This window comes from Varanus komodoensis, unplaced genomic scaffold (assembly GCF_004798865.1).
Source record: "Varanus komodoensis strain SLA01 unplaced genomic scaffold, ASM479886v1 scaffold4, whole genome shotgun sequence".
Lineage (NCBI taxonomy): Eukaryota > Metazoa > Chordata > Lepidosauria > Squamata > Varanidae > Varanus > Varanus komodoensis.
This window is the reverse complement of record NW_025335941.1, coordinates 48,147,837-48,168,269: the sequence shown is the minus strand read 5'-3', so window position 1 is coordinate 48,168,269 and position 20,433 is coordinate 48,147,837. Positions and strand designations below refer to the sequence as shown.

The window sequence follows — 20,433 nt, the reverse complement described above, 5'->3', positions numbered from 1 at the left end:
CATGGAGAGCAAGTAAAAGGGGTGGGGGGGAGCAGGGAGAGGTGGAGACTGCAAAAGCCAGTCCGTGATTAGCAAGCATGAGAAGTACTTTAATCCACTCGTGTTTGGGCTTGCAGTGTTGGGAGCCACCAGCCTGAGAGGATACGATCCAGAAAAGTTAAAACATTTTCAAGCCCCTTCCCTTACTATGGAAGTGTTAAATACATGCTTGATGATACTGATATCAGTGACATTTAAAACTGCATTAATGTTGCCTATTATTTGTGTGCAGAAAACTTGGAAAGGATCTTTATGTTCAAGTTCACTTGAAGCTGGGTTAGCTTTTATCAATGGAAGCTCCTAGTTCCAGTGTCTATGGGGCTGTGTATTCATTCTGGGTTTTAGTCTGAACTTTTGAGAAGGTATACATGGTATTCAACCTGACCCCAAAATAGGTTTATTGCCTCATTAACATTGGAGCAAGCCGGCACTGCCAGCTGCCACATAGCTCATCCTATTATTCCTTCCTATCCTTTTCAGTGAAAGCAGACTTTTACATTGTGGGCTAAACCTCACCTAACTTTACCAAATGATGGTGCTCTGCCTGAATTAGCAGATATCAGTATATGGTGACCAAGTTTGATGTAACTGAGGGAAACACTCAAGTTTAGAAGCACTCCGGAATAGCTTTCCTGGAACATTATTTTTGATGCTAGACAACATGCCAGCATCCATTCTTAGACTGGAGATGACTTTCAGTTTGATGATGTCTAAAATTAGGTTTACGATCTTGATTTGCTGGCTAAGATTAAAATTTGTGGCGCTTACTCTCCTTCCACACAGCAAACCATGTCTGATTGTTCCACTCTCAGCTTTCTTCACTTAAATAGTATAAGCAGGGTGAAGCATCATTTTTTTTTTGCTCTTGTTAAAAAATTGGAATTCAAAGATCCTTGCTAACCTACTGCAAGCTGCCCAGAATTCTACTAGGAGATCCAGACCTACTTTTTGTCTACCCCAATTCAGGGTAAGGATAACTAAGGGTTTTTTCCTTCTGCATAGTTCTGCCCATCTTCTGTTGTCAGCTTCTCTGTGCCCCAGCAGATGAAATACAGTTGATGAGAACAAGAGAAAAAAAGCCTTCTCAGGGCAAAATAGACATTACTTTACAGTCATAGCTTGCATCCATAAAACAAATCGACCACTGTTTAGAAATTGCAGGCAAACACCCCCTGATCTGGATTTGGCCCATATTCTGAACACCCCTACCTTCCGTCCTAGGGTTCCAATTTTGATTAGGCACCTGCCTACTCTGGAGTCAAAACAATGAAAAGACATAGCTGTGAACTATGTAATGTCTGTTTTGACCCTCGGTTGCAGAACCTGGGGTGCTTCCAGAAGGAACTTTTATTGTGCAGTCACACTCACACATTCATAGAATTTGATGGATGAGGTGTGAGTCCAGATGATGTCATCTTCATCTGGTAGGGGAAAAAAATAAGGAAGAAATGTTGGAATAATTGCACCATGCCTCTGGATTATTAGCACTAGAAACCCTCATGTCTGGGCTTGGAAGCACGCCCACTCGGTGGAACCTCCTGCCTCAAGAAATATGCCCTTTCCTTTTCTTTTTTTACCTTTTATTACCAAGTGATTTTTTTCCCAGAAGACTGTTAGTTGGCCTTCAGTTTGATGTTTTTCAGGGTATACATTACTATGATTTCTTTCTTTCAGCTTACTGTAACTCACCTTTACATGAGCACCGGGTAGAAATATGGCATGTAAATAAAGTACTTAAATTATTGCCAGATTGATCTACTTCCTTACTGGGTATGAGTTTTCTCATATTAAAAAGGATTTCTTTTTCTTGGACTGCATAATATGGATTCTTCTAAGTTAGGATGGTATACCATATGAATCAAAGCTTCGCCTACATGGTTGAGTAGCTTGTTCGTTGAGTACCATTTTACTCTTGCACGACTCCTAGAGTGAAAGTCCTATTTTGGCCAGAAGGGTAGGCAGGCCACTGCTGTACAAGTTCAGACATTTGTCAAACAATGTAGATAAATATGTAACCTTAAAAGTGGTCCAGTCTGCTGTTCAAGTGCCTAAATTTAGATAGGACTTTGTGGATAGGAATGTGGCAGCATATTAGAGCGATGGTCAGAATATCTCTGCTATGTTTCTCCCTTGCTCTTGTATTTTTTTGGAGGGAGGCGGGGGAAAGCAAATCTGTCATTATTACATTTAATGTATGTTTTATACATTTATCTTATATTCTGAGTAATTACTGACTCTGTGGCTATATGTGGAATACATATTGCAACTGGGTTGTATCAAATGTTAATTTAAGTCCCATTAATTTTTATGGATCTACTCTAAGGAGGACTCACATGGACTTCAACCTGTATGTCATAGGTATCTGTTTTATATGGAGTCAGGCTAATGGCCTTCTAGATCAGTATTGCTCTCACACTGCAGCTCTTTGCAGGAGATGCCCAGGAACGAACCTATGCAAGTGTGACCTCTACAAGTGAGCTATGACCCTTCTGTGAATGCTCAGCAGGTCATTGGGTATGATGAGAAATGTAGGTCAACACATCTGGATGGTGTGGACTGGGCAAGGCTACCCCAAAATAATGGAAATTGATGGAGATGATGATTTCATCTCCGTACTTCCAACAACCAAAGCTTTCTGCGTGGTTTACAAGTCATACATAAGCAGATCACAGATATCTAAGTATATTGCAAAACAATCTTAATACAAACTAAGACCCATAAGAACAGCTGCCATAAATGCACCAGCATGCTGTTAAATACCCTTAAAGGCCTGGGAGAACAGGGCATTTTTAACTTAGTGCTGAAAAGATGACAGAGTTGGCATCAGGTGGAACTCGTTCCAGAATGGGGGGGGGGCACTAGTAAGAAGGTTTCCCTCTTTTGTCTCCCTTATAAGCCTCTCTTGGAAGTGGTGCTTAGACAAAGGCCTCAGATGTTGACTGAAGGATTCGAATACATTCAGTTTTAGAAAGGCACTCCATGTGAGGCCTAAAACATGAGAGGTTTAACTTAGGAAGGAATAAGTAATAGACATTTGATAGTTTTTGAATTCCTGTCCTTGATTCTATATTAGACACCCTGATATTGCAATGCCTCCCCCCTCCAAGTTACTGCAATTCATATTCAAAGCAGTAGGGAAGAAGAATAAGGGAGAAAGGAGAATGAATGGTCAGCACCATGTGGTGTGACTTTTACCATTTGAGCATCTGGGATTGGGTGTTTTTGTATAAATATAACCCATGTGCAGGTAGAGGAATTTCCCATTGGAACAAGGAAGTTCATGCTAGTCTGTAGATTTTAAGTATGTGTTGGTCAACTGCTTGCTTGTGAAATCAAGATTCATTAAGAACTGCTCAGTCCAAAGTATGCCACTCTTAAAATCAGTGAGATCACAGTCCAGTGGCCTCCTGAGTGTGTCTGGGAAGCCTGGGAAGCCATGGGCTGGGTCAGAATTCTAGCTGTACCCTTGGGAACAATTTGGAGAGAGGACTTCAATGCCTTTCCAGCTGAAGGGTTCTTTCAGCTGGGCTTTGATGATGGAAGACCATCTTGGGGACTGGTAAAGGAAGGGTGAGGCCCAGCCATTCCCTGAGAAATCCTGACAGTGCCACAGCCGCTCTCCCTTGTAGGGGAAAAGCATTTAGATGTCTGAAATCATCCCTCTAAATGTTTTGGAGAATGAGTGGGTCATGGAAGAAATCCTAGCATCCACATTTCCCCCGCCTTCCGCTAGGTAGTCCTTTGAGATCAGAGGATTGAAAACAGGTACATTGGATTGCACCAGAGAGCCCATGAGGTGTGATGGATAGAACGTCAGTCTTAGATCCCAGTTGTGAATGGGGGGCGGGGGGACCTGGGTTCCATTTCCTGCTCAACAGTGAATCTCACTGGATGACCAGTTTCACACTATCCTGAACCCCATGATTAAAATAATCTCTGTCTCTCTGTCTGATATACACTGATAATAATACTAATAAAATAATAAGCAATTTCATGAGTATAACAAAGAGCAAGAAAGACAGTACAAGGCAGAGGAGGACACTGAGAACCAAGCCACAAAACAATTATTTTGATCTTTTCCTTCCTGTACCAGCAGGAACCTATTTAACAAATGTTCTTTTTCTCCCCGCTCTTCCAGGCAAATCAGTTCCCCACATCTCTTTTTCCTCCTTATCCTGGATCATCACCCATATGCACAAGTGCGCGCTTGCGCGCGCGCGCGCGCTCTCTCTCTCTCTCTCTCTCTCTCTGACACACACACACACACACACACACACACACAGCCCCTCCTGTCAATTCTCCCATCCATTTATATAAAGAAACACAGGAGCTTTTCCAACTGCACACCTTCTGGTTGCTCCTAGCAGGCTTCCTGCAGACTTCCCTGCCCCTCCTGCTGCCCTCCTTTGCCACCCCACTAAATGCTGCTGCTCTCTGCTCTTGGCAACCGTCTCCTGCTCTAGTTGTGGGCAGGTGCTCCTGAGCACGGTTGCCGCCGCCTTAGCAGATCCGTTGCAGCTAAGAGTTCAAGCATTCATGCAGTACCTCTTCATAGGGCTGTTAGCTCTTTCATAGGATATTATTTATTCTGGTGCAGGATTTTAGATGTGAATCCATAACCAGGGATATTCCAGCCAACTAGGTGAGAACTGCATCAGTGGGTTTCAAATATACTCCGGTAATACTCCAAGAAAAGCAGTTGATGCAGGCATACATTGGGTAGTTAGGCTCAATTTCTTCCCTCTAGATTCAAAGCAATTGGCAAATGTCTCTTCACAGGAAGAGAGAGATACTGCGTACTTATATGTGGTAGCCATTCCTTTTTATCTAGCTGGAACTAAATCAGCTAATTTAATATGTATTTCCAGCAAGTGGAGCCTTAAGAATGAAGGAGAATTCAAACAATTGCCCATTTTATTTGTTTATACATAATATAAATTATATTGAAATTATTCCTCATACTAGCCCATTGCTCTTCATTTTACTCACATATCTTAATGGGCCAGGTTGTAAGTTCTGATGTTATAATTACAATTTTGTTCCAGAACTACTAGGAATATTTAAAAAGGGAAATAATTTTTATAGTAAACTATTTTCACATTTGATTCTTCAACAGTGGCTTCAGACTTCTGAATCAAAATTCTATTCATTGCCTGTATCCAAGGTCAACTTACATGACTTTTTTCGGTGTGGAAAACTGCTAATGAAGTTACTTTCCTCTTCAGTTTTTGCATGGTGAATGGGTCTTGTGAAACCACCTTTTCAGCCTGACAAGAATGCTAGAAATGTTCAAAATGTGGAAATGAACAAACTTGCCCCATGAAGATATATTAATAAACATTCCATATCTGAGGCAGGGCGGGGGAAGGTATTTTGCCTTCAACTTTTAAGACAGATTTGCTCATCATCACTGCCTTAAGAGGCACATCTTTTCTGGGTTTTTTTCCCGTTTCTGGACAGTGATGCAAACAGGGTAAGATGTTGGAGCTGATGTCTCAGGTCCCAGTCAGCTGAAGGAGGAGGAAGGCATCCAAATGTTGTGGAGATGCCTTACCAGGTTTTGAGCAAAGTGTAGTAAAACACATTCCTATCTAAAAAGTTCTCCCCATCTCAATAAGGCAATCAAATTGGAGTGATGATTTAGCTGTAACGCCAGACCTAAATTTCAAGTTGTCTTTAGCATACATGAAACAAATGAAACAAAAATGAATCAATCCAAGCAACTAATTGATCATTCCTCTACAAACGGCCAATATATCTCAGTCAGTGATTTTGACTTAGGCAATCACTATGTGTCTGAAAATGAAGTACAGTAATCTAATACTCAGTTTTATAACATATTTATACATCCTGGAATGAGGGCCCAACACTGAAAAGAATCATGAACCAATATATCTTTAAAAAAGCAAAGAAAAGTCTAGGGTTTTGTGATAATAGCAAAACACCTGGATTCTTTAAAGGACTGGGTATCTGCAGGCTGTACTGAATGGTCATGCTCACACATTGCCCACTGGTGCATAACCTGCCATCTTCTAGATGGATGGGCTTGGCCAAGAGCACAGCACAGTTCAGAGAGCCTTTGTGCTGCCACCATTCTAATTCTGACTGCCCAGGGCTGGAGGATCTTGCTACCCTTTTCTCTGTGGCAATACTCTTGGGGCTTGGAAGGACAATTCCAAAACCCCCCATGCATTTTCATTACTGCTGCCCCTTCTGTCTTGAACAGATTCATGACACACGTGCTCTCTTTTTGCTCAGATCCCTGTTCACAGCTTGCTCTTTACATGGCATTTCCATTTAGTTTACTTTTTCTGCTAAACTGCAACATGGAAGTGGCTGGAATGTGCATTCTTTTCATTTGCCTATTCTCCATCTCCCTCCCTTGCTTTTAATCACATTTCAGATTGTTACGGCAAGGAACAGTTAGGTTGACCTGAACCCAAACACAGATGCAGACCCAAACACAATTTATTGTCTCAGATCTCTGCATTTCTGAGCTTGTGATGCGTTTTGTGGAACCATAACAGCAACAAAGCTTTCAAAAATGCATATGTTTGAAAAATGTGCATGCAAAATTGCATACATTTAGGAAAAGGCACTCAAAAATATGTAAATTTGTTGTGTAAAAAGGAAAAAAAAATCCCTTCAGAAATTGATACAGAGCTTCCATGTAGAATTTGGAAATGTTCAATGAACTCAAGTTTGTAGATCCCTCATTGTACATTAGTGGTGCTGTATTGCTCATCACCAGCATCCTTGGCTGGGAATTCTTTCTAAAATTGCTTAGCCACGAATGGGAAGCATTGGCAGTAGGGTTTTTGTCTCCCATCTAGACTTCAGTGTTGCTGCTGTTAGCAGTGCAGCTCAGAGGGGCTGTATCAGGGTGGCCAGACTGAGGCATAGGGTTCTTAAAAGGTGCATAGAAAGATCCTCTCTTTTTAACACCCAGGAGATTCTGTTGCATGCATCATATGATCTAATCTGCCTGCAGAGCAGAAAAATGTAATTTGAAGGAGATTCAGGTCCCTCCCTTTTTCAAGATAGAGCCCAGAATTTTCTACTTCCACTTGGCATCTGGTTTTGAATTGAAAGAACACAAAGTAATTTTTAAAATTGCTCAAAGAAATGTTAAGACAACAAGAGCTGTATTTAAAGACTATTCAGAAAATATAAAGAAGACATTGATTATAAAGCTGTCTGCCTTCTTCTCTTTAGAAGCTATGGGAGGCTATTAGAACACATTCAGCTCTTACCTAACATTGAATTCAGTAAAATGGTTCTCCCTTAATGTGCAAATCTATAGAATCTGGTACTGCTCCTGTATTAAGTTTGCAGGGTGAAGTAGGGTTGGCCATGAGTAAAGTGCTTACTCACCTAGGATTTGTAAATATTTCATAGACCTTCTGGTCCCAGGCACATATCCATCTGTTTGTTTCTATCATTTATAGAGGACAGTCCTCTCTAAGGAGTTGTTCAGTACAAGTCTGATCTAAAGATGAAGAGCTATCAGATGGGAGAACTAGGCCTTGAAGCTGCCCATCAACCATTACACCTGGGCAGCACAGGTTGCCCGGTCCAGTCTGCCTTACTAGGGTGACCACTTCATTGTAGGGTAGATTGTGACTTGGTGACCTTTGTGCCTGCTTAGTGCTGTATTTTTATTCAAATCCCAATAATGTTCTAAATTTGTTTGTACATACTTTAGCATATGCAAGCACTTAAAACTATTTGCGTTCTGTCTCAACTTCCTTTTTTGGTGCTACATTTCCCTCTTCGTTTTGTTTTGAATGATGTATGAGTGGCTGCCCTAATAACTTGCCTATCAGGAAAATACAGAGGGTAGCTTACACTGATGCTTGAAATAATCAAAACACAACAAATTATAATGCAGTTCTTAAAACAGTAAGAACAGCATTATCAAATCCACCATATTTACTGAGTTTAAAAACACAATAGACATCAGTGGTCTGGGTAAATAACATGGAGCCTTCTAGGAAAACTCACAGAGGAGGTATCATCCCCGAAAGCTCGCTGTGCTCACCATTTAAGCATGTAAGAAGGGGCGTGCTGGATCATACCTGAGACCCATCTGGTCTAGTATTATTTTCCCACAGTGGCAACCAGATACCTATGGGAAGAGCCTTGAGGGCTTGAGTGCAATAGTACTTTTATTTATTTATTATATTTATTGTATTTCTAGCCTGCCTCATTAGCCACATGGCTCCCTCCTGCAACTGTTTCTGGGAACTGGTATGCATAGGCATACTGTATTCTGCCTTTGAAAGTGGAGGTAGTGTATAGCCATCGGATCACTTATGAATCACAAAAAAGCCGGCACCAATTTGCATAGAATATACATATGCTAATTTATATGTAAAATGCAAACTTAGTATGATTAGAATTCAAGTAGATGTGCAGTATATCTCACCATAATGTGGAATATTGTGGCCAGAAGACCTGTGTTCTTTATTCAATCAGGTGTCCAGGTGCTGTTGATGGGCATCTTCAGTACTTAGCTCTTCCTTCTGATGGTTCATTATCTTTAAACTAGATTTGGAATGGACTCCCCTTCAAGTTTGTTTAATGATGAAAACTTTTATATACCATCCGTTAATTAGCCATAGGCTCTTGGAATGGTGTACAGTAAGTTGAGAATGGCCTCAAAATAGAGAGCAGTCTCTGGCAGGCTTTGACAGTCCTCTGTAAAAGGTCTCCCTAATGACTTCTCCTCCATGGATTTGTCTGATCCCCCTTAAAAGCTATCTGAACTGGTGGCCTTCACTACATCTTATGTTAGTGAATTCCATAGTTTAACCATATGCTATGTGAAGAAGGGGGTCTGAAGTTTTGTTTGTAGATGGGGAAGAAATGGGATGGTTTCATTTAAAATTAGATCAGACTCAGCCTGTGATACATTCTCCATCTTTATTACCATGTAAGCTACTTGCTGGCAAGAGTCAATGAGTACAGTTAAACTCTGAAACAATTACAGCTACTTATGAATCATACATTGTGATGAAAAAAAGAATTACTATGAAACCACAACCGCAATGCTTGAGCTGCAGTGTGTGATGCCATCCTCCTTCTTTCAGGACTTAACTCAATCTCATGTATATTCAGTGGACTAGAAGATGAATAGATCCTGTTTCCATTCCCTTGCCATGCCCAGGTCAGAGCTGCTGCTGAAGCTCAGATGCAAGCCTGGTATAAACCTTCTCTTTCTGAAGAACCACTTATTTCCTCAATCTGGAAATGAGGGTGGGGAACCTGGTTGGGAGGGTGCTTTTGGACTCATGTCCTGCTTGTACCACTGTGAACAGAACACTGGAGCAGGTAGACCCTTGGTTTGATCCAGGAGGGATCGCCCTGTGACCTTTCAGAGAAAGATAACTGAAGCCATGAAGATGGTTTCAGGCTTACCTAAAAAGGAGTGGGATGACACCCCACTTCGGGCATTGCTCTGAACATGATCTCTGTATTCATTAGGCTGCCCTTTAGTTAGCATATTTTATTTGTTATTTTTTTATTTTTTTCATTTCTATACTGCAATAGCTGAAGCTCTCTAGGTACAGTTGATAAAATACTATAAAATGCAATATATGATTTTTTTTAAAAAATCACCAGACGTTACCCCCATGTGCTATTTGGAGTTAGTAAATGTTTTGTCAAAGAGGATAGTCTTAATATGGCACCAAAAAGTTAATAAATTTGATGGCAAGTGAGCTTCAGTGGAGATCATTCCATTATTTGAGGGCTGCTACAGAGAAAGCTCTCCTCCTCCTTCTGGTAAACCAAGCTTCCCTTGGAGGTGACATTCAGGGGTAGGCCTCAGAGGTTGAACATAGTGGCTGGGTAGAAGAGGTGTTCCATCAAGTATTGTAGTGCCACACGAGTGTGCAAGACATTCATGGATAGAGTTAGCTTCCCAGTACCATATGCAGCCCAGCTCACTGATTGTTAGGACAACTCAGCACCCAAATGGTTAATGTGTACATTCATTGAAAATTAATGAAGAACATGCATTGGAGCAAGAGCTGTCCTTTTCACAGTCCAATCCGTCTCCCATCTACCCTAAGAAGTAGCAGCAGATTGGATTCTGTTGTGATTGAATAATTTATTTAAAAATAATGTATTACTCTTGTGTCTTTTTTTTGGGGGGGGGGATGTTGCCAGTGTATTGTTGAGAAGAACTGGTAAAAAAACAGCTCAATCAGCTCAATCCCCCCCCCTCCCCGTGTTTATTTGCTGAATTCGGATCTAGTAGTTTAAGCAGATATGTGTGGAAGAATGCAGTAACACTTAGTTTACTGAGTGCAGCATAGGTTTTCTTGTCATTTAAGCTTCAGGTGTATAAGTGTGCCTTTCCATCTGGGCCAGGAATAATCCTAAAAATGTCTCCAAAATGGAATCAGAGTATTCTGACATGTGCAAATCCCATTAATTTATGTGCTTCTTGGTAGTGAGGTTTTCCTTTATCTCAAAATACTTACTGTATGACATTCTCAGGAGGTAACATGGAGATTTATGACACAATCCTATGCAATGCTGGCTCAAGTATGCTGGGAGTGGTTGGTCTTTTGTGGGCCTAAACTGCATGGAATTGTGCCCTCAATAAATAACAGAATGTTTCCTTGTTAAGTTGCTTCACTTTCATCCACAGGACTGTTGTCATATGTACTTTAAGGAAATTCTTAATGATAGACTACAGTTGTAGCATATGCTGGGACTTGTGACTTAGGGTTCCCCCATAAGTCCCCATAAGTCCCTGGAACTTATGGCTTAAGGTAATAAGCATTAATTCAATTCCAAAGGGATATTTGTGTTAGATTGTTGCAAACCAAAGAGTCTGATTGATACCCCCTGTTGAAACTCTATGCTGCCATTGATGTGTTAGTCTTTATGATGCTGTTCAACATGTCCTATAAAATATTTCATTAAAGGGTTGTATTGACATAGGCAAAGACAGGTTCATCTACTTCTGTGTTGCATGATAGCATATGAAGACTCTCCTTTTCATATGTGCAGTTATGGCAAATTCCTTTCCGCATCCCTGGCCCATTCTGGGATATGCAGCCCAGGGCTATGGACGCTGTACTCTAAGTAGGGTTTAAAAAGGGAAGACTGGAAGAAGGACCTGGTCAGGAAGAAAGTCTGAGTAAAGCCACTCTGGCCCTGTTCTGCCTGTCACAAACCTGAGAAACTTCACCATGCAACAGTATTGGGCAGTTAGAGGCAGGGTTGGGGTTGGGGGAGAAATTTAGCAAGAGCCAAAGTCCTGTTCTTTATTTAATTCAAGGATTAGTTGCAAAAAGGAAAGTGAATATTCTCTTTTGTATACTTCTTAAAAACAGGAACAATGCTAGTAACTCAATACAACCCCTGGTATTTTTCATTTGTGCTGGGGACTTAGAAATCTACAGTGATTCATTTTAATGTTTGTTTAATTAATTGATTAATACAATTCCATTCCTTTTGCAAGGAAAACAAGGCAGCTTATACAGCTGCCTCTTCTTCATTGTATTCTTATAGCAACCCCATGAAGTAGGTTAGGCGGGGAATCGGTGACTGGCTCAGAGTCATCCAGGGAGCTTAATGGTTGAGTCCAACACGTGAACCACTAAACTAGACGCTTAGTGTCTGTGTGTGTGTAGAACCTGTTTACTGGCTAGATATATATGAGATAGGCAGTGGGGCACAGGAGGAATGAGAGGGTTTTCCCTCATTCCAAAATGGCAGCTCTTTGCGAAATGGGTCCTTTATAAAAAGAAAGCAACCTCCCCTTCTCCAACTTCTTACTGTGTTTTTTTTTTCTCTTTCTCTACAGGAAAAGTTAACCCAAGAGTGTGTATTCAGAGAACAATTTGAAGAGAACTGGTATAACACATATTCTTCGAACCTATATAAGCATGTGGACACAGGAAGACGATATTATGTTGCATTAAATAGAGATGGGACGCCAAGAGAAGGGACTAGGACTAAACGGCATCAAAAATTCACACATTTTTTACCTAGACCTGTGGACCCGGAGAAAGTCCCTGAACTATATAAGGATATTTTAAGCCAAAGTTGACAAAGACATTTCCTTCACTTGAGCCCTTAAAAAAAAGAAAAGAAAAAAAAGAAAAAAAAGTAACCACTATAAAGGTTTCATGCGGTGGGTTCTTAATTGATTAGCTGTGCCATCACATCAGCTCCACTGTTGCCAAACTTTGTCGCATGCATGATGTACGATGGAGGGTTGGATGGAACATGCTGATTTAGTTCTGCACTTAAAGGGTTTGTCTTCCTGGAGGAGAGCCTATGCCCATCGCTTGATTTAATGTGAGAGGAAGGAAGGAAGGATGCGTGAGCGTGGCAAAGAAAGAGGGTGAAAGGGAGAAGCTGAAGCAAGAAGGAAGGGGGGCAAAGGCCTGATGCATGCTGGGAAATAGACACGCTTTTAAATTTTTTAATCCGTTGTACTTCATCCTATATCAGCATAGCTGCCATACTTTGACTCATCAGGAATTCTGGCTGGTGGCCTGCTCAAGTGTACGCTGCATTTAAAACAATAAAAGGCATGGAGGGCACGGTCTTACTTAAACAAACAACTTATTTTCAGTTTGAATGCTCAAGTGGGATTTACCCCTTGCTGAGTTTCAAGCAAAGACCTCTTAGGTAACACAAGAAAAGATTAAAAATACAACAAAAAAGTTAAATTTATTTATAGAAATTCCAAAGGCAACATTTTATTTATTTTATATATTTATTTATTATATAGAGTTTATTTTTAATGAAATCTGTACAGGCCAGATAGGCAGTTGGGAAGCTTTAGGCTCTGTAAAACATTTCAACAGCAAAGGCCACTATGAACCTGTGAATCATGCAAGTCAATCGTAAAGGTGCATGGAGGCAAAGAGAAATCCAGGGACTCTAATGTACGAAAGGTGGAATTTCTTTTGTGCCCATATTATTGTAAAGGTATGCACAAAACTCATGATGATGAGTGCTCGCTCTTCTGACTGCTTGTTTCATAGCTTAAACTCCCCCCTTTCCTCCCCAAGGATTAAAGATAAAAATGGGTCTTCAAAACTTTAATTCTGTGTCTGTAATATTTCCTCTTTGAGAAATTACTTATTCCATCTTTGTAAGCTTCACAGTGGTGAAAGAAAAAGAAAGGAAGGAAAGACGCGTTGGTATATATTCTCTTTGTTAAAACCTACTGCAGATAATACCAAAGTTAAATGATAAATATGCTCATTTTATTTAAGCAGAACGCCAGAAACATCCTAATATTGACTTTTAAAAATTAATTAAGGTTATCACAACTATTGCAAGAGGCGAGGGACAAGATTCAACTCTTGCAAACTTGGTTAACTGTGCACTTGACTATCTACTCTGAAATTACACAAGTTTCATAGAGGTTCTTATTGTAACATCTTTTATGGGGAAAATTGCATTGAGTGCGAACTGTCATAATACATATTAACACCCTTCGTAATGCAAAATGAAACTAATAAATCTCTATCGAGAATTTCAATGAGGGAGAAAGAACTACATTTGCTTTATTTCCTGAAATTATCTTTCCAATGTTTCTGAAGTATCTCTTGCAGGCTCTGCTGCCTCATATGCCTCAGTAGGATTAGATAACATAGTAAGTGCAAACACTGTTTGTTTGTGGCTATAATTTTGGACTTGCTGTTAGAAAAGAGACTTGTGTCACAAACCCTCTGAGAATTACAGAGCAGGCAGAAGCACTGATGGCAACTGCAGTCTCCTTCACTTGTGGGCTATCCTGATACCAGCATTACGTTATTGTGCAGAGAAACTGTACGATGTTTTGGACTAGCACAAGCAGCTCAAGATGGCTATGGTGGTTGCCGCGGTTCTGTTTAGTCTGGAATCTCACACACCTTTCCACACGAGCAATGTGTGCTCCTTTGCATTGCAGTCACCAGTTTAGAAGTAACAGAAGGGATGGTTCTGGTGTTGATTGTGCAATGCTCCAAAAGCCACTTGCTGTGGAATGAGCTGATGGTGGCAGTTTACAGAAGCAGTGGCAGTGCTGATAAGCAGTCCCGGAACCATATAATTGTACCTCAAGACACTCAGTTTCCACAGGAAAGTATTATTAGGCAAGGGAAAAGTTTCAGGACTGAAGCTTCAACCGATCTAGGGTAAGATTTCAGCCAAAGGCACAGAGAGTTAAGTACTATTTGTGGATGTGGTAAAGAGAGACAATGATCAATAGATTCAAAATGAATCCAGTGTTTCTTGGCTTGGTTACACAATACATTGGAAAGATGTATGTTTTAAAATAGCAAGCTGTGTAGGGTCATTCCACAGGTCCAGTCTTAGGACAGTACAGTACACTGTATTCCATGTGGGGCTGCAACTCCCTGTGACCACTTTTCTCCTACTTGATCATGAAACTCCTGCTCTTGTTCTGCTTTCCCCTGCCATTTCTAGTGGTAATCAGTGCTGTGGGGCAAGGCCAAGGAAAGATGATGACAACAGTGGAGGCCTTTACATTGCAGGAGAGCTGTAAACCTCAGCACAGGGCAGGTGCTTTAGTAGCAGCCTCATATCAAGTGTAATATGCTTGTGCTAGTCAATTCATACTATCTGAAGTTGGTTAGATACTAGATGTGATATCAGGCAACTCTGCATGAAAAATGCAAGATAGCTGAAATAATGCTATGAACACCACAATGCGCGCATTCATGTTAAAATGAAAATTTAGCATCCACCTTTTCTCAGCTTATACTATAACCAAATGTATCATAAATGGCTAAATATTACACTCTGGCTAAACCTTTCCAAATAAGTACACGGCAGCTAACTTAATTCTAAGGAATGTTAAACAACAAATTGCAGATTGGTTCTGCCTACAAACAATAAAAACTGACTTAGATTGCAATTTTGTACCCGTTTAAATGGGAGTAAGCCCCACTGAATTCAATGGGACTTACCTCTGAGTAGACATGTATAGGATTGCACTGTTAACTGTTGATCAGGACATTGTTAATATTTAAAAATGTTATTCCATTTTATTGTAGCTCTTCTGATTACTACCTGTTGTTTAGTTTTAATCTTTGCACCACTATTGAAATAGATATCAAATAGGCTGCACCTCTTAAAATATCTGCAAGACAGGACCATGCCAAATCTTAAGCTGCCAAGCCAAACTTAACCCACTGGATATGGTGGCTCACACTGGGCTTGATCAACTTTTTTCCTGGAATTGGAAAAAGATGGGGCATGAGACTTGTCCAACACCTGTCAAAGCACAGTCCGGGCCTGTGTTTGCTCTGGTGGAAAACACAAGTTGTACAGACCCACCATAAGTCTTTAATCGTCAAACCATTTAATTGGAATAATTACACAGTTCTCAAGAGGACTGATACATTGTAAATTACTTTTCAGTTTGGACCAGAAATGATTGTCCTCTCTGTTCTAAATGAAGAAATGAGTTAAAGAACACAGCGCATGCTCAACAACTAGAAGTGAAAAGGTGTTTTATATTGCATAAAGGTGGATTCAAGTAGCAATAAGCATCTGGATTTGCACTAAGTCCACAAACATGTTAAGGACATTCAGAACTAAGGTCAATTGTCATGAACTGACCAGAATCATAACAAGATCATATTTCTTAGCCTTAATGTGGAATTTGCTGGTATTTTTGATCACAGACAGATCATTAATATTACTTAACATGTTCTTATTTAATTTATTTTTTGTATTTTTAAAAGAAAGGACTAAAATAAGCAAGAAAACTGTTATGACTTTATGGCAGTTGATACAATAAACTGTAACCAATTTATTAAAATAACCCATAGTGGTGTGTATATACCTATTGAATTTTTGTAGATATGGAATTATTATAGACATTATCCTGGAAATGGATGGTCAAACACAGGGTAGCAGTCTACAGAGCCTTTCATATTTACCTATAACAACAGTAAAACAAAACAAATTTCCATGTATATTTTTGCATAGGTTACGCTCTTCCATCCTTCCCCCACTTGCTGCCCTCCAAGTATGTTGGATATGGTTTGTTGGTTGGAGAATACTGGGAGCTTAATCCCACACATTTGGAAGGCACCAGGTTGGGGAAGCCTGCTCTGTTCTATGCATTCACTTAAATTTCTTTGCTCAAGACCGGATGGGAATGGAAAATTACAAGGCCTGTCTTCAATAATTGCAAATAGGGTTGAAAGACACATAATATTTCCCTTATAATATAGATGTAGTATGTAATTAAATTACCTGTAGATCCCAAGTGGCATGACTGCAGTGGTTATGTGGCCTAGAGACTTTCCTTCCGGAATACACTCATTTGCCTTTACATCAAGTTTGGGTGCACCAATTGCCTGGCCTTGCTAACAGATTAGCTCCAAATGGTTGCTTATTCCAAACAAGACCTATCTCTCATAGTCAAAATAGCTAAGGCTGCTTCTAATACTGTTCCACTTGGATGCCTTGGAAATAAGGAGAGTGCATTATAATGGGGAGGGTAATGGGGAAACTTGTTGCTGCTATTCTTATGCTATGGACCATTAGAAGCCTTCATATATTCTAGTGCGGGCACCTCTTTAAAATTCTCACAAAAAAGCAATCCAAACAAGCTGGTATTATATACTTTGATAACATGTAACTGTAAATACATACAGAAATATGTACTTTGTATAAATATATTGTTACAGAATTTTGAAAATGGGTATTATTTTCTTGCAGTTCCATCAGTTAAAACATTTTCTTAAGATCTGTATGACAATTCATTTCTCAGAGAATTATGAGACCTATCAATACATGAAAAACTTGGCTTCCATTTTGAGTGCCTCATGGCAGAAAAGTATCATATATATTAAACCGTAAATAAACATATCTGATCATTTTAACATGGGGAAAATACTTTCTTTTGGTCACCCAGGCAGGCTTGACTGCATAAGCTACACATGTGGTTGCTTGGGATGGCATGTGGACTGAGAGGTACATCCGAGAATCCTTTGCACAGGATGCTGTTCCAAGAGTTGTGCTCTTAAGTTATCTCCCCTGTTGGAAAGGGAATTTGGGGCACATCTTTCTTGGCCTGTGCAGTTTAGCTGTTCGGGACCCCTGAATGCCTTTGGTTGGCTGTTTCTGCCATGGGCAGTGCTCCAGATACCATTTCTGGCAAAACTGTAAGAAACTGAGAACTCGTGTTGAAATGATATTGATGAGGAAGGCCCACATTTTTCTTTCAAGAGTGGTCTCAAAAGCACACAGTCCTTCTAAATGGAAATCAACAAGACTTCTCCCCTTTCCATTAATGGAATCAGTCTTGTGGTCAAGTTAATTGATTTTATAGCCATATGGGACCATTCATGCAATTTAATGTAATTTCCTGTGCAATGCAGGCAAAGTTAATGTTTTCCAATTATTACTGCATTAAACCTGTTAACACTGCATTTAACTGAAATCTCTATATTGTATTTGGCAGGTTTAGGGCAGGGGTGAAGAACCCCTTGTTCACAGGCCATTCTAGCCTGCCTGGGGTTCTGGTCTGACTTGGCCTTGCCATCCTCCCTTCTGATGCCTTAGACACCTACCTTTGATTACTGCTTGGTTGTGTATCGGAATTGGTAGCCCAGTTGCCAGTCAGCAATTACCTCTCCCTATCCCTTTAAAAATTGTTCTAAAGAGCTTTGGGGTGAGCTGCCACATATGGGGTGGGAGGGGGAACTGCTGTTTTCCTGTGATCCTTCAAGGTGGAAAATGGAGAATGCACCTTTGATAGTTTGACCGTATATATACATTGCTAAGTGTTTTGCAAAATCATGACCAGAGAAGAATTGCAGAACTTTACCATTAACAGTGAAGAAATCAAAATTGTGAAGGATTTCATATACCTTGCTCACTTATCAGTTCAAAAGGAGACTGCAGCCAAGAAATCTGAAGAAGAGTGAGAGTCTTGGAAAGAGAGCAATAAAAGAACTAGACAAGATAATATTAAGGATGTTTCACTGGAGACCAAGCCCAAGATCATTCATACTATTGTATTCCTGATCACAGTGTATGGGTGTGAAGGCTGGCAGAGAAGAAAACTGACAGAAAATTGATGTGTCTGAAGCATGGAGGAGGAGATCTTTGCAAATACCCTGGACTTGACAGAAAGACAAACAAGTGAGTCATAGATCAAATCAATTCAGAGCTTTCTGTAGAAGCAAAAATGGCAAAACTGAGGCTGTCTTACTTCTGACACCTCATGAGAAGGGAAGACTTCCTGGAGAAGACATGCTAGGGAAAGCTGAAGGCAGAAGAAGAAAAGGAAAACCACATAAGAGATGAATTGACTTCATAAAGGAAGCCACGGAGTTAAAAGTGCTGAGGGGGAATGTCATGGACAGGTCATTTTTGAGTGCTTTTATTCATGGGGTTGCCTTAAAGACAACTTGATGGTACATAACAAGAACAAGTGTTTTGCAATTGTTTGTAATGTGTTAATGTTGAGACACAGAATCTTGTTCAACTTTCATCTGCTAGACTGAGGAGTCATCTGCTAAAAGGAGGAGCCCTTTTGGACACAGCATTGTTTTCTCTGAAAGATCAATTTATGCCCTGGCAATAAACCACTTTCATTTCCCTTTGATAAGATAAACAGATTGCATGTTTAGATTGCACTTGTGAGTCTATTTAGCAAAGACCTGCTTCTTGCAATATCTCTGTGTGCCATACATGTGGGCACTGATGTTCTAGAGGTATCCACTAAAGGAAAAAATATCCCTGGCAGAGAAGATGCTGCTGTTTGTGAGAAGAAAAATACCAGGGGACAAAACAACTACAAGACTTTTCAAACAATGGAGACCTCCACATTATTCTTTTTAGTGAGATACTGGAGGAAACTAGGCCCTTTCTGGTAGTGGAGATGGGATATGCCAATCTGTATTGAGCCTTGGTTTTTAGGATAGTTGCATTCATGCTTGCTACAAATTAAATCAGAGAAGATTTGCATACCAATCCTCCTATGGGGGAATAGATAAATTTCAAAGTACACGGGGGAGGAATAAAATGGCAAAGTTTCAACAAATGGCATTTCAATAAAATGGTTTGGGGAAGGGGAGGGATGAAAGCATTATTTGCCCATTGTCATCAAAGAGCTACATCTGTTGTCCCAGGCTTCAGCAGTCAGTGGAGGAGTGCTGAGCTGCTAATTAAATATAAGAATAATATTTCTCATACAATGGCACAAACTGGAGGAGCATGTTCTAACACCTGTTCATTGGAAGCATTATAAAACAAGGACCAGCCTCACTGTGAACAGAATTTGCAGAATTTGCGGTACTTGCTGAAAGGGGGCAGGGAATGACAAGTCACCTTGGCAAATCTTGCTTCTTGGAGTACCTTGGACAAGAAAGCACATTGTCCTACCTTTCCAAATGTTATGTGCACAGCAATCCCATGCACGGCCATGCAGAAGTAAGTCACAGTGAATTCAGTGGGGTAATTTAGTCATATCCTCTTTGGTGAGGCTACACCACATGCTACAGCAGTGTAGGCAACATTTTGGTTCTTTGCACACATTTGGTAATTTGAGAAAGCCTTCTTGGTACCAGCGCAAAATGGACACACTAAAGATGAAAGCTACAGCTTGCAGCCGTCCACAGTCTTATTTTCTTCGGAACATTAGTGTCATTCGCAACCTAGAGGCATTCACAGGAAAAGAAAATGGGGCTAGGCAGAGGTTCTCACTTCGCTTTGAAGAGATCTCAGTAAAATTGACACTTAGCATCTGGAAAGCAGAGTGAGCAGACACATGGGTAACAACTATGTAGCTGCATTTTATTTAAAGTACAATAAAATATTTGTAGATACCTGTGCAAAATATCATGTGCAAATTTTATGCAAAACAGTTCCCTCTTTTACCCTCTGTTTCAGTGACACATTTATTCTCTTTCTGACAATGCATAAATGGACACCTTACATGAAGGGCTTTAAATGGTATGTGTTGCGAGCTTGAGAGAGTTTATTCAGAAGAAAGGCAGAAGAAGAAGACCAAATAAGACAGGGGTTGACTCCATAAAGGAAGTCACAGGCTTGAATTTACAAGAGCTGAGCAGGGCTGTTATAGATAGGATATTCTGGAGGGCTTTCATTCATAGGGTCATCATGAGTCAAAGGTAACTTGATGGCACACAACAACAACAAGGTCTTCCAAGTTTACTGGGACTTAGCATACTAAGTGTGCTTATATTTGCAGTTGAAAGGTATAATCCTATGCATATTTAGAGATAAAAGGAGGTGTTCAGGTCCCAGCATGTCCCAGTCAGCATGGCTGGACACCAGTGCACTATGCCAGTGTGCCATTTACTCTTGCTATACTCATATGTGTGGGAATAAACTCCAGTGAACTCAATGAGATTTGCCTTTGGGTAG

The 20,433-nt window shown here is 40.3% G+C and overlaps 1 protein-coding gene across 2 annotated transcripts in view; it reads left to right on the top strand.

The window, feature by feature from the left end:
* Window positions 1-16,713, top strand: part of FGF9 (fibroblast growth factor 9) — a 50,714-nt gene extending 34,001 nt beyond the window's left edge. Inside the window, exon 3 of one of the 2 annotated variants that reach the window (XM_044442366.1) lies at window positions 11,864-16,713. In XM_044442366.1, coding sequence (XP_044298301.1) covers window positions 11,864-12,109 — 246 coding nt within the window. In that variant the 3' untranslated portion in view covers window positions 12,110-16,713. The remainder of the gene's footprint in view (window positions 1-11,863) is intronic. The other variant, XM_044442367.1, reaches the window with a different exon arrangement.
* Window positions 16,714-20,433: the final 3,720 nt, after the last annotated feature.